This window comes from Myotis lucifugus, unplaced genomic scaffold (assembly GCF_000147115.1).
Source record: "Myotis lucifugus unplaced genomic scaffold, Myoluc2.0 scaffold_6, whole genome shotgun sequence".
NCBI classification, from domain to species: Eukaryota; Metazoa; Chordata; class Mammalia; order Chiroptera; family Vespertilionidae; genus Myotis; species Myotis lucifugus.
The window spans coordinates 6693477-6706516 of record NW_005871054.1 but is presented as its reverse complement, the minus strand read 5'-3'; the positions used below and the strand labels follow the sequence as shown (position 1 = coordinate 6706516).

General features: G+C 42.0%; 1 protein-coding gene across 4 annotated transcripts in view; it reads right to left on the bottom strand.

Annotated features, from left to right (window-relative positions):
• Positions 1 to 11512, bottom strand: part of EFEMP1 (EGF containing fibulin extracellular matrix protein 1) — a 66431-nt gene extending 54919 nt beyond the window's left edge. Inside the window, exons 1-4 of one of the 4 annotated variants that reach the window (XM_006083317.3) lie at positions 11389 to 11512; positions 10068 to 10155; positions 5287 to 5335; positions 4705 to 5115 (exon numbers count right to left, since the gene is read on the bottom strand). In XM_006083317.3, the coding sequence (XP_006083379.1) occupies positions 4705 to 5115; positions 5287 to 5335; positions 10068 to 10148 (541 nt within the window). In that variant the 5' untranslated portion in view covers positions 10149 to 10155; positions 11389 to 11512. Of the gene's footprint in view, positions 1 to 4704; positions 5116 to 5286; positions 5336 to 10067; positions 10156 to 10426; positions 10457 to 11322 lie in introns of those variants that run through there. The other 3 variants (XM_023746694.1, XM_006083316.3, XM_023746689.1) reach the window with 3 other exon arrangements.
• Between the last annotated feature and the right edge of the window lie 1528 nt (positions 11513 to 13040).

Below are 13040 nucleotides of genomic sequence, written 5' to 3'. Positions count from 1 at the left end.
TGATGAAAGAGAATCATTGATCAGCTCCCTCCTGCACACCACCCAGGCATGTTGCCCTGACTGGGAATCAAACCGTGACCTCTTGGTTCATAGGTTGACGCTCAACCACTGAGTGACACTGGCTGGGCAAGTTCAGTTTTTGATGGAGCAGTTTCTTTAGCAGGTTAGTAATGATACCTATAAATCCTCAATAAGTTTAGTAGTCGATTAATTACTAGTTATACAAAATATCCTATGTTTAATTTTTTAAAAGTTCAATTATGTAAACAAATTCCTTCAAATTGGGCAATCGATGTCTTCTCTTGTCAGTTCCCAAATGCTTTTTTTTCCTACAAGAATGGGACTCTTAGAAAGTTGTATATGATTCAAAATCCTTTCTCAACTTGAACTAGTGATTTCTAACTCCATCTCCTTTGAGGAAGATTACATAGAGACTATGCACTTAAGATGTAGAAAAATAAAGTGAGTCATCAAAGGTCCAGCTCTCTTTGGAGGAGATGAATATCTGTTGTCTTTGAGGCAGATGATAGCACATGGAGAAACTATTAATTTATAAAACTTTACTTATCCAAGACTCCAGGTATGTAACAATGACATGATCTTATGTAATTATAGAGCTGCCACCTGTCATTTGAAATTGGAATAGTTCCCCCATCATTATCACTAATTGACACAAATTACATGAAAAAAACCTGTTCATATGAATTGATATTTGGATGTTATGTTGCATTTTAAACCCCTTGTTTTTGCACAAAATTTAAAAACTCTGGAAAATTTTAAGAAAAGGAATAAAAGGAACATGTTTTCACGAAATATTAAAACATAGACAGCTGGTTAAATATATATTTATAAAATAGAATGTATTTAAAAATATCTGGTGCTATTTAAATTATTAGGTGCCACCTATGATTGGTAATAGTGCATTCAAAGGCACAATTGACTTTAATGCTGAAACAGTACAGATTTCAGACATTACATAAAGATGTCCTCAACTTTAAGTTATGTCATGATAAATTGTACCTGTTGAAAAATATATATGGAAAAAAGAAATAATTTTAATACAAATATGACTCATCTGGAGGCATTCATTTATTCTAATCCAGCGACCATGGTAAATGTATTTGGATTACTGGGCATAAGTATGCATCATTTATAAGGGAGTGGAGATCTTTATTAAAACAGAAGACTCCTCAAACTCCACAATGATGTCAGTAATAGAGGTCCACATTATTGTTTTAAGCAGAGATCCCCACTATTTCACATTGGTTATAAAACATTATTTTGTGTTGCTGGCCTGAAATGAGAATGTCATACATCTGTAGGCAATTAGAAGAAGCTGGACTGCATGTTTGATTAGCTCAATAATAAACGAGCATAAGTGTGACTCGACTTGTTAGTCAGATTCCCTAGACAGATTATCCTGTTGTTATCATATGAAATAACCCCCTTTTATCAACAATTAAGTAAATCCACATTTGTGGGCACTTTGTAAAATCTGTGAGGTTGGAAAATCCAACTTAAGTTGTAAGTCAGCCAAAAACCTTTTAACCCTGCTTCTAATTATACAGATCTCCCCCACCCCCTCAATCCCAAGTTGTAGAAATTGGTTGAATTATGCAGAATAGTTTGGGAAATACCCTGTGTACAACCAATAATTATATAGCATCTACCATAAGAAAGGCATTTAATAGTTTTAGCTTATCACTATACAAATTTCCCAAAGAAGTAAGAATTATAAATGTTTTAATATGTGAAAAGTAACTTCTTTGTAAGATAGCCTAAATCTTTTTTAAAAATATGTTTTCATTAATTTCAGAGAGGATGGGAGAGGGAAAGAGAGATAGAAACATCAATGATGAGAGAGAATCATTGACTGGTTGCCTCCTGCATGCCCCCCACTGGGGATTGAGCCTGCAACCTGGGCATGTGCCCTGACCCAGAATCGAACCGTGACCTCCTGGTTCATGGGTTGATGCTCAACCACTGAGCCACACTGGTTGGATTAGGCTCGATTTTTTAAAAGAAAAGATCTCATATTTATTATTCACATATTATTATACAGTTTCTACTGTAACCAATGAATGTTGTAAGTTCTGAATATATTTTATTCTAGAACTTATTCATTTGGTTATAGGTATCATTTTTTTTTAATTCAACCACAATTGTCAATGATGGACTATAAACTATTTCCTAAACTACTTTAGGAAATAGCCCTTCATTTATTTGTGTGTTTTTTTTTCTCCCAAGTACCAGTGAAATATACATCTGAAGTATAAAAAATAATTCAGCATATAAAAGTCATACTTAAAACATTTCAGAAAAACATTTCCGTTTTAGGAAAAATATCACCAAACCTTCTAATATAATTATATATTTCAATAACAAGTAAAATTGGTATCTTAAATAGACGCAGGTATTTTTAAAATCAATATTCACTCAAACACACACACACACACACACACACACACACACGCACACACATAACCTCATGAGGTTATCTCCTTGACATAATCCTAAATATCAGAATATTAAGCAGATGCTGAGGCATTCATCATCAATATTGGAATTCTGACTCATGACAGTAACACAAAACAGATGTTCATACGATGGGCTCTCTGGAAAGTGACACCATCACAGCTCTTGTTGTGGGGTACTTAAAACTTGAACACAAAATATCTATATATATAAAACCCTAATATGCAAATAGACCGAATGGTGGAACAATTGAACAACCGAACAACTGGTCGCTATGATGTGCGCTGACCACCAGGGGGTGAGTGCAGAACATGACAGGCGTCAGCAGCAGGTGGCAGAATGCGGAACATGGCAGGCATCAGCCGCGGTGGGATGGTGGAGCAGGTGAGCAAGGGCGCCAGACTAAGGCAGGGTGCTGGTCACTGTCATTGGGGCGAGCCTCTGGTGGTTACTGAAAATTCTTTGTTTCTACATGCTGCGGTCCTGCCAGGCACTCACACCTGCTGCCGGCGCCAGCCCTGCTTGCACCCACTGCCAGCGCCTGAGCTGCTGCTCGCACCTGTTGCCAGCGCCTGGCGCTGGCCCTGATTGCTCAGCGCCATCAGCAGGTGTGAGCAGTGGCTACACCCCCGATCACCCTTCAGGGCTTCTCCACCTCCCCCTGCTCCTGAGGGGCAATTGGGGCCAGCAGCCACTGCTCGCAACTGCTGCCGGCGACAGCCCCACTCACACCTGCTTCCAGCGCTGGAGCCACTGCTCGCACCCACTTCTGGCGCCGGCCCCAATTGCTCTGCACCATCAGCAGGTGCGAGCAGGGCCGGAACTGTCAGCGTGTGGGAGCGAAGGTGGTGGGAATGGGGCTGCTGGCAGACAGGGGACTGGGGGCTGAGGTGGGAGGGGCCGGGCAGGGGTGCAGAGGATGGGCCGAGACCTGCCCCTGTGCCCACTGCAGCCTTGTGGCCCACAGTTCCTGTCAAGGTGCACGAATTCATGCACTGGGCCCCTAGTAAAATAATAAAAGTCAGAACATGATAGATTTCCATTTAAAATCTACTACCTCTTATATAAGAGATAAAACTCAACACTGGCGAATGAGGGGCAGCATCCCAGGAGACCAGAAGATGCTTTTTTCACTTAATGCAGCAGCTAGGTGATCCCAATTGAACTCCTCAGTGTTGAGGGAGGAAGGTGCTCTCTTCCTCACTCGTGAGGAGGTAGAAGGTAAGAACTCCTGGCCCTTTCCATTGACCAATGTGTCCCTGGCATTTATGGTGTAATAGGAAGTCTACTCAGTCAGCCCTGCAATGAAAAAGGAGTCTGGGACTCCTGTGGCCTAGCTCAGTAACACAATCTCCACATCAAGCAGATCTGAAAGGGTTTGTCAAGTAGGAAGAGGGAAACAATCCCTTAGCACAGTCCAGTTAGCTACTATCCTATGTGTCTTCAAAGCCCAAGATTCTTATTGCTTTGCTAGCATGAGTCTACAGCTGTTTCTAGAATACACAGCAATGTGTACTCTTTGTGACAATAAACAGAAAAACCCAGACAGATGTTGCCATTTCATATGCAAAATGTGTTCAAATGAGAGCTTTAAAAGACATGTGAGTAAGAGTGGGGAAAATGGTACTGAGAAGCAGGAGCCCCATTTCTTTATCCCATAATAAGGAAAAAATGTCAGTGGTAAGTTCAATGAAAAGAAAACTTGAGAACCCAAAGGGGGATATTTACTAGTATGGAGTAGCTTGGCAGAACAATGTCAAATTCCCATGGATAACCTGACTGCTCCTTCTGACAGCTGTAACTCTGGCCCTGTCTGCCAGGTCTCAAGGCTGGCTCTGCACTCACCATCTGTGTGACCCTGGGTTTTCAAACTTGACTGCATGCTGGAACCACGTGAGGAGCTTTAAAAAATACTGATGCCTGAGATTGTTATTGAATTGGCCTGGGGTGTGACTTGAACGTAGAGGAGTTTTAAAGGCTCCCAAGTGACTCTAAATATGTGCAGCTAAAGTTGAGAACCACTGGTGAGAACCTCTCTGAGTCCTCATTTGTAAAATGACGACTATGAGGGCAGCAACTACCTTTTAGGATTATCGCAGGCAAAGCATTTAGCACAATGTCTGGCATATGTGAGAAGCTGGCACGTGGTGAAAATGTGTGAGTTGTTATTTTCACCACGTGGTGCACTTGGGCAAGAACCTATTTGTTAGTAAAAGAAGTCACGCTTACCTTGGCAGATGTTATGCTCACTCTGCTCATAGCCTGTTGCACACTGGATCCTGTGAGAAGGGTTGGAGGGAATGCGCTGAGGGTCAGCTGGGTTCCGCCGGATAACAAAGTTATTTCGGCCAGTCTGCACTTCTGGACCTGCAACTGCAGCAGCACTGGCGACATAACCAGTCCCAGGCACCACTCCACTGGATGCCATGCCACTGGCTGCTACACCCCCAGCTGCACCCGAGGTTGCAACTGCATTTGCAGCTGCACCCACAGTTTCGGCTGCTGGTGTTTCTTGCTGAGGTTGTTCATTATTGACAATAATCTGGGCTGTTTTAGGAAGGCAGAGGTATCCTCCATAGTGGTTGACGCATTTCATTCCACCTTTGCAGGCATCTGGGACAATGTCACATTCATCAATATCTGTGGTGAATAATAAAATAAGTCAGGAATCTTCTTAGGGGGAAAACTGAACATGTACATATATGCTCATCTATTTTTTGGTATAATACAAACAGTACAGGAAGAGTGACATAAGATGAAGAGTGACACAGAAAGCTATGTTCAGATGGGAAGTCTTTGAAGTTGGCTCACCTTTGCATTGCTGTCTTACAGGATCCCACTCATATCCATCTGTGCATTGCTGTGAAGAAAACATCAAGATGGGGCCAGGAGACAGTTAGTTGGTGTATCCAGTCCCTAGGAAGTCACTCTAAAAGTGTCATTCTTATGGCAACAATCTTTGCACTAGCTTCCTAGATAGATGATGAAATGGGTAGTTTAACATTCTCTAGCTTTTCTTTTTTTTTAAAGACAAATCTATGCATTGTCCCGCTTGAGGCATCCCTTCCCAATCATCAGCTGCCTCAACTCTACTGTTGTGTTTGATATAATCACCCATGACCATCTTCTTGGAATTCTTCCCTGTCTTGATACTAATTTCCAATCTCTCTGACTGCTCTGGTCTTTTTTGCTTTATTTGCTGTTTCTTCCACATTGTAAATCCCCCCCCGCCCAAAAAAAAAATCCAACTGAGTTCTTTTTTTCAGCCCTTGACTCTTCTCTTCTTTCTCCAAAGCATTCCAGCACCTGGTGTTCCTTATGATTCCCATTCAGCTGGGTTCAGAGCCTCCCTCTCACACCCTGGCCTGCCTCCTAGTTTCAGTTCCCACAGGTCCTCTGGTTCACTTACTGAACCATCTATCAAGAACCTTCTCGCACCATTCTAGTCCCTGGGAATGCAAAGATCATGAAGCCCTTTTCCCTGCCCTCAAGCAGTTCATAGGCCAGAAGAGGAGACAGACAGGTAGACAAATTGGAACAATATGTTAGGTGCCATGACACAAGTATACATGTAGGTAGGAGTTGTGGACTCTGCCCAGGGATATGGTGGGCACAACAGGATGGAAGGAAAGACTCTGTGAGGGAGGCCACAAGTGAATGGGGACTTAGAAGAGTAAAACTGTTAAAGAGGGGATGGAGCTGCAAGTAGTCTTGGGTGGGTGGGGATAAGGTTAGAGAGGTAGACAGGGCCAAATCTGGGAAACCTTTCTTTGGGACAGACAGGAACTGAATTCTTACTGAAGGTCAGTGAATATCACACTGTATTATGGTTAAGAATCACCAATGTGCTGGTTCCACCCAAAAGATCAGATTCTGGTAGGAGGCCTGGAATCTGAGTTTCTAACAAGCATCCCATATGATTCTGATACAGATAATCTAGGTGCTACTTCTATTTTATTTTACTTTTTATTGAATTTATTGGGGGTGATAGTAGTTAAAAATTATATCAGTTTTATGTGTACAATTCTGTAAAACATCATCTATACATTGTATATTGTACTATGTGCTCACCACCTCAAGTTAAGTCTCCTTCTAACACGGTTTATTCCTCCTTTACCCTCTATTACCTCCCTCTACCTCCGTTTTCCTCAGGTAGTCACCATACTGTTGTCTGTCTATGAGTTTTTTTTGCTTTTTGTTTTTTGCTTAATCCCTTCACCTTTTTTCCCCTCTCCTCAACCTCCTCCCCTCTAACAGCTGTCAGTCTGTTCTATGTATCTCTGAATTTGTTTCTATTTTGTTTGTTAGTTTATTTTGTTCATTAGATTCCACATATAAGTGAAATCATATGGTATCTGTCTTTCTCTGACAGGCTTATTTCATTTAGCAGAGGCTATTTCTTGAGAAAAGAAAGATGCGTCAGGAAATATTGAGAAAAAGTATAGTAAACAAAAAATAAATTATTTTAATAGAGCTGAGAGTTGCTTATGCACACAACAGATGCTTGGCAAGTAAATAGCTGAATGGAGACAGAGAGGTCAGTGTAGATATTTTACTGATATCTGAAACTTAGCGGGGAAAAACTAAATTTACTTTATCTCCCAAACTAATTTTTCCAAGTTTCCCAAACATTGTTCAAGAAAGGCACTACCACCATTCTCGGGAGTCAGGATTACAATTTTGACATCAGTATTGACTTTTTAAATTATTTTCCTTCAAGTTCTGTTGACTTTGTGTCCATTTCTGTATCTACCAATTAGTATAAGCCTTCCTGACCTCATAAGCAGGCAAGGCTCCTTAACAGGTCTCCATATCTCTATATGGTGCACAACAGCCTCCCTGGCAATCTTTCTTGCTCTCTTGGTTATGTTGTTACTCCATCTAAGACAGCGGTTCTCAACCTGTGGGTCGAGACCCCTTTGGGGGTCGAACGACCCTTTCACAGGGGTCGCCTAAGACCACTGGAAAACACATATATAATTACATATTGTTTTTGTGATTAATCACTATGCTTTAATTATGTTCAATTTGTAACAATGAAAATACATCCTGCATATCAGATATTTACATTATGATTCATAACAGTAGCAAAATTACAGTTATGAAGTAGCAACGAAAATAATTTTATGGTTGGGGGTCACCACAACATGAGGAACTGTATTAAAAGGTCGTAGCATTAGGAAGGTTGAGAACCACTGATCTAAGAGATCACAGTGGCCTGCAGATCTCTCATCTCTCATTATTATCATCTCCAAATTTCTTCCTACTACCCAGCTCCAGCCCATCTGACCATGTCACCTCTTGGAATTGTCTCGGTTGTTTACACTTCTAGACTTTGATTATGCCAATTTCTTTTCTTCCTGATTCAAGTGCCTCTTCAGCCTTTTTGGATTAATCCAAAGTCATTACTTCCTTCAAGAACCAGCACAGAGTTCTATCTCCTCCAGTATTCCACCACTGACATTAATTACCTCCTTGCTTTTCTATTGCTTTAGCAACTTGTATAACCTGTATAAAAATATTATTTGTACTTGCTTAGGAACTTTGTGCTTTTTAACAGTATCTTCCCAGGGTAAAATCCCTGAGGTTAAGGTCTGATTTTCTTAGTAAACAAATAAACTTAAATTCTTTTGATAGTAATGAGAACTGCTTATGCACATAGCAGATACTTGGTGAGTAACTAACTGAATGCACCCTATCTTTAATATGGAGGGGGAATGCTATCTTATGGATATGCGCCCATCCTTCTGAAAAGTACCTCTTTCAAGCCACGAAAAATGACAGTTCACTTAAATAATCTGCATGTTAATAGAAAAAACTTCAGTTTGCTATAGGTATTTAGTTCCAGTACCTTTAATATGGATCTACTATTATACAAGCCTAGAGTAAATTTAGCTAACCACTTGCTGGCTTTGTAGCCTTAAGCAAGTGAGATACTCTCCCAGACCTTCAGTTCTACTCCCAGCAGAGGGAAGATGATGCTACTTACCTTACACTTTGCTGTGAGAATGAAACGAGATAATGTCTCCACCGTGGGATACTTAAAAATAGTTACATCTTATTCTTCAACCACTAATCATTAGGCATACACAAGTCAAAAAAGAGAATAGATCTAATCTTAGCACAAAAAGGATGACATATCTGGGAAATCTGTTGTCATAATAGTGAACCCTAGTGTGTAATCTTAAAACAATTGTGTTTAATCCACAGGGAACTTTCTCTGCTAAAGATGAATAAGATTTAGTGATTAGCAAAGGGGAGGGAGTATAAAACAAGAAATTATAAAAGCTATAAAATCTTTTATTAGATGAATATGAAAGTGGGTAGCTAATTTAATGTTAGCTACCTAACTTAAACTAAGAAGGTTTAATTTAGCCTGCATAACAAAACATTTTCAGTAGAAGATAAACAACACATGTATTCATTTCTCTTGCTTTATTTATCTTCAGCAGAGGAAGCAATTACATTTACCATTAGGTTAACAAAATATTTATATTAAACCCTATTTGATTGATAGTTGATTTGAACAACAACAAGGAACATTTGCCAGATGAATACTATCATTCTAGGGATGATATGGTACCAAAAAGTGATATAATGTTTATTATCAGTAATTGACATTAGCTCACTTTTAAGAATTTTGTTTAAAAAAAATTTCACATTTTTCTAAGTAACATTACTTAATTTTAAATTGGAAACAAGTAAAAAAAATGTGTTTTTCATATTCTGATTCAGGACAAATGTCATTTGCCTCACAACACTGATTAAAGAGTAAAGAACACAAAACAGAGGTGCAAACTCATCAGAAGTGAGGTAAGTACCACCCTCTGTCCTCATCACATCCACTCCTGGCAGTGGGAGAGGTCAGATGATATTTTCAATATTTTAGTAAACATTAGTTATGCATACCCATGCAATTAACTAATTAATCAGATATTATCTGGAAATATCAGATATGCTAATTAGAAAATGCAAAATCAAATTTCACACAATGCATTTCAAAACCACTTGAGCAAATTCCACATCCTGGTAACACATATAGTTTATCGCAAGGGCATTTATATGAGTTATCAGTTATACTATAAATGAATATCAGCCTTTATAAAGTCAATAAAGGCCACTTACTGAGAACATAAGTCACATGTATACATGAGGCAAAGTGCTTTTCTGATGTTTACTGATTTTGAGTAAAGTCTTTCTCTGCCAGTTTTGGTTTCATCTGTATGTATGTAGGAATCCTGGTTTTCCAATTCCTGACACCCATTAATTTATTGAATGTGTTGGAAACATGTAGCTTACTTTGGTTTTCATTTTAAAATGGTTCTCTCTCTCTCTCTCTCTCTCTCTCTCTCTCTCTCTTGCCTTACACAGATCATTAATTACATTTTAGTCTCTATCTCAATCGGTAATCTAAATGAACTTTAGAAAGGACCACCTGCAATTTACAAGGAATCAAACGTGAACCATGCTAAGGCATTGTTTATTACCCTCTGCGAGTGCAGCCCACATACACTGGCAAGAGTGGATCAAGTCTCCCTTGTGTCACAGAATCCCGCTGAACAGCACTTATCTCAAATTCCATCACCCCTTACCGTGTATGTGATGGTTTCCTCAGTGTCCTGTGACTTGACCAGCGCCAGAGTCAGCATAGTTAGGAAAAGGGCTTTCAACATCGTGAATCTCCAAGAAAACACAGGACAAAGAGATGCTTAGTATCAGCTGCAGGGCAAATAACAAAACTTTAGCTATGAGGTAACAAGTAAGGAAGGAGGGCGGGGAAAAGCAGAGGCTCCATGATACCCAACTTCAATCTACTTTCTCAACTCCCCACCCCCTCCTCAACCTTCCAGTGGCCAAAGGAGGCACCAAAGTCTGTAACAGGGCTGCAGAGTTACATTTCACTTCACTCCATCCGGCCGTGCTAAACATATACAAAGGACACACAGCGTACCTTTCATACTGCACCTACGCAACAGGCTCCAGAATGAGGCAGAAGGAAAAGAATTGAGGTAATTAATTTCAAAAGAGGTGGTATTTGTTTATTTAGTTACTTATTAGCAAGAGAGAAGGTGGGACAGCAAATCTCCTATCCCCTTGAACGTTAAGGCTTTTCCCTATAAGTTCACCTCCAGCTAGTGAAGTTCTTTGCACAGCTCAGGAGAAATACCTGCGAACCAATATGAATTACCTTGGTCTCACACGTAAAACTAAACAAAACACCACAACAAAACCTGGCAATCTCTTCCCAGTTCTAGAATACCTGCCCCTCAAGAGCTCCTTCTCACGTCCCCCAGCACCAACTCTCAAAAGTGATATTTCCACGCCGTTCTCTGCGCGCGGCTTTGTTTAAAAGCTCCAGGTTGTGTGGAGGAGCGTCTGCTTCCCTTGTGCCTCGCTAGTTTCTCGGTCCCCGACACGCTACCTTCAGGACTGGGGTTGCCTAAGGCCTGAACCGGGGGACCACACCGAAGCCTGAGTTTCGGGGTGGCGGGCCTGGCGCCCCCAATGAAGTGAGGTCCCTTTTCTCAACAGTAGGCTAACAGGCGGCAATCCCTGGAGCTGCTCAGCGCTCCAGTTTTTACCAGCGCCTGTGGAATCCAGGTGCGTCTTAAATCTCGCACATTAGCCCCTGAAAATTTCAAAATCTCGTTTAGGGGCAAAGCCCTGTCTGATGACTGTTGGCGCGCACACACATGCCCATGCAAACAGATGTCACCCTGGTACCGGCACATGCTGACAAATCGCATTCCCAGACCGCACACCTCCACCTCCCTTTCTGCCTGAGAGATCCTGCAAAGTCTGGGTCAGTTCTCGGGTACACTGCACCCCTCAGGTTACCCCACTTACTCGCCGGCGCGCAGCCCTGCGGGCACTAGGCGCAATGGTGTGACCCCCGCGTCGGGGGGCTCCTACCTGCGCGGCAGCGCAGCGCTCCGGACCCGGGCAGCGAGGGGAGAGTGCAGGGGAGGGCAGCCCCGTGGGTCTGAACTGGCGAGTTCTGGCAGTGGCTGCAGCCGCAGGAGGAGGAGGAGGAGAAAGGGAGGGAAAGGGGGAGGGCGAAGGAGGGCGGAGGAGAGAGCTGAGGGAGGCGCTTGGGCTGAGCCTAGCACTGCAAGCCGAGCGGGGAGAGCGCGCTGCGGGGCTGGGTCCGCACCCCCTGGCCCAGGGCTCTCTCCAGCACCCCACCTATCCCTCCTCCCCAGTTCTCATGGACTGGAACCCCAGGTCGAAGATGGCACGTTTGGCATATGGGGTTTGCATCAGCCTTTGTGATGCTCCAGCCTCCGGGGCAATTTCTGGTGCCTGTGGAGGGGGATACTCTCTGGAGGAGAGCTTCTGAGGGTCCTGGAAAATTGCTTTATTTCCCCGCCCCCCCCCCCCCCCCCCCGCAATTCCCAAGTGAATTCTAGGAGAGTAAATTAATCCCATTCACAGAACTGATTTTTTTGTCTTTTCTTTCAGATGCTTTGTTTGTTTGTTTGTTTTTGGGAGTGGGGGAGGGTCTGCTTCCTCAAACCTAGGAAAGAGTTAATTCATTCATTCAACAAATATTTGTGACCTATTATGTTCCAGGTGTTGGGAATAGGCCAAGTAGAACTCACACTAACAAAAATGTGAGGTGGAGTTTGATTTTGTTTTCTCAAACCTCCTTTTTTTATGGGCCCCGTTTCTCACCTACTGCCTTTCTTCTCTCCACTGGTTCATTTGTGGGAGAGTCCCCAGTCCTGGTCATTCCAAGTTGGGCATTGCACTCTCACCTTTCATTCTAATGTGGAATTTCAGGAATCTGGAGGGGAAACAATTTTTTTTTCCCCTGGCTTCTTCAAATCATACCACACAGATTGCAGTTATCTCTGAAGCCTACAATCTAAAATCAGATTAATAGTTTGCTTCCAAGGCAGTCATGTCCTCTAAAAAGCAAACAGCCAAACACAATATCATGAATGAGACAATGTATAAACTGGAGGTATTAAGAACTTTGACCCAGAGCTGGAGGCAGAAGGTGGGAGGGAGAGGAACAGCTCCTTTTCCTTCCCTGCAGTGGGAAAGGTGGTAGACCCAGGCTATCAGGTGGAAGCCTCTCTCCTTATCTTTGGAGTATGCAGTGGGTTGCCCAGACATTGCCAATTTGGTTGCAAGCCACACGATACGGGGCAAACTCAGAGGAGCTTCATGCCTGAACCTTACTTGAGTATATGCAATTTAGCTAATAGTACTGAAGATTTTTACTAACAAAATATGAATGTTTGTTTTCCTAGTCATTAATGATCTCCAAAATTTTTAAAAATTAGATATTTGATTTTGTACAGTAAAAAGATCTGTCCAGAGAGATTTTCTTTTATTTCCTTTTCTAAAAATTGTTTAAAGTATTACATATGTCTCCCTTTTCCCTGATTGACCTCCCTCCCAGCCACTCCCACCCCCTAGGACAAGCCCCCACCTCCCCGATATCTGTGTCCATTAGTTATGCTAATATCCATGCATACAAGTCCTTTGGTTGATCTCCAACCCTCCCCCCCACCTTCTCTCTGAGGTCAGACGGTCTGTCCAGTATTACATTGTCT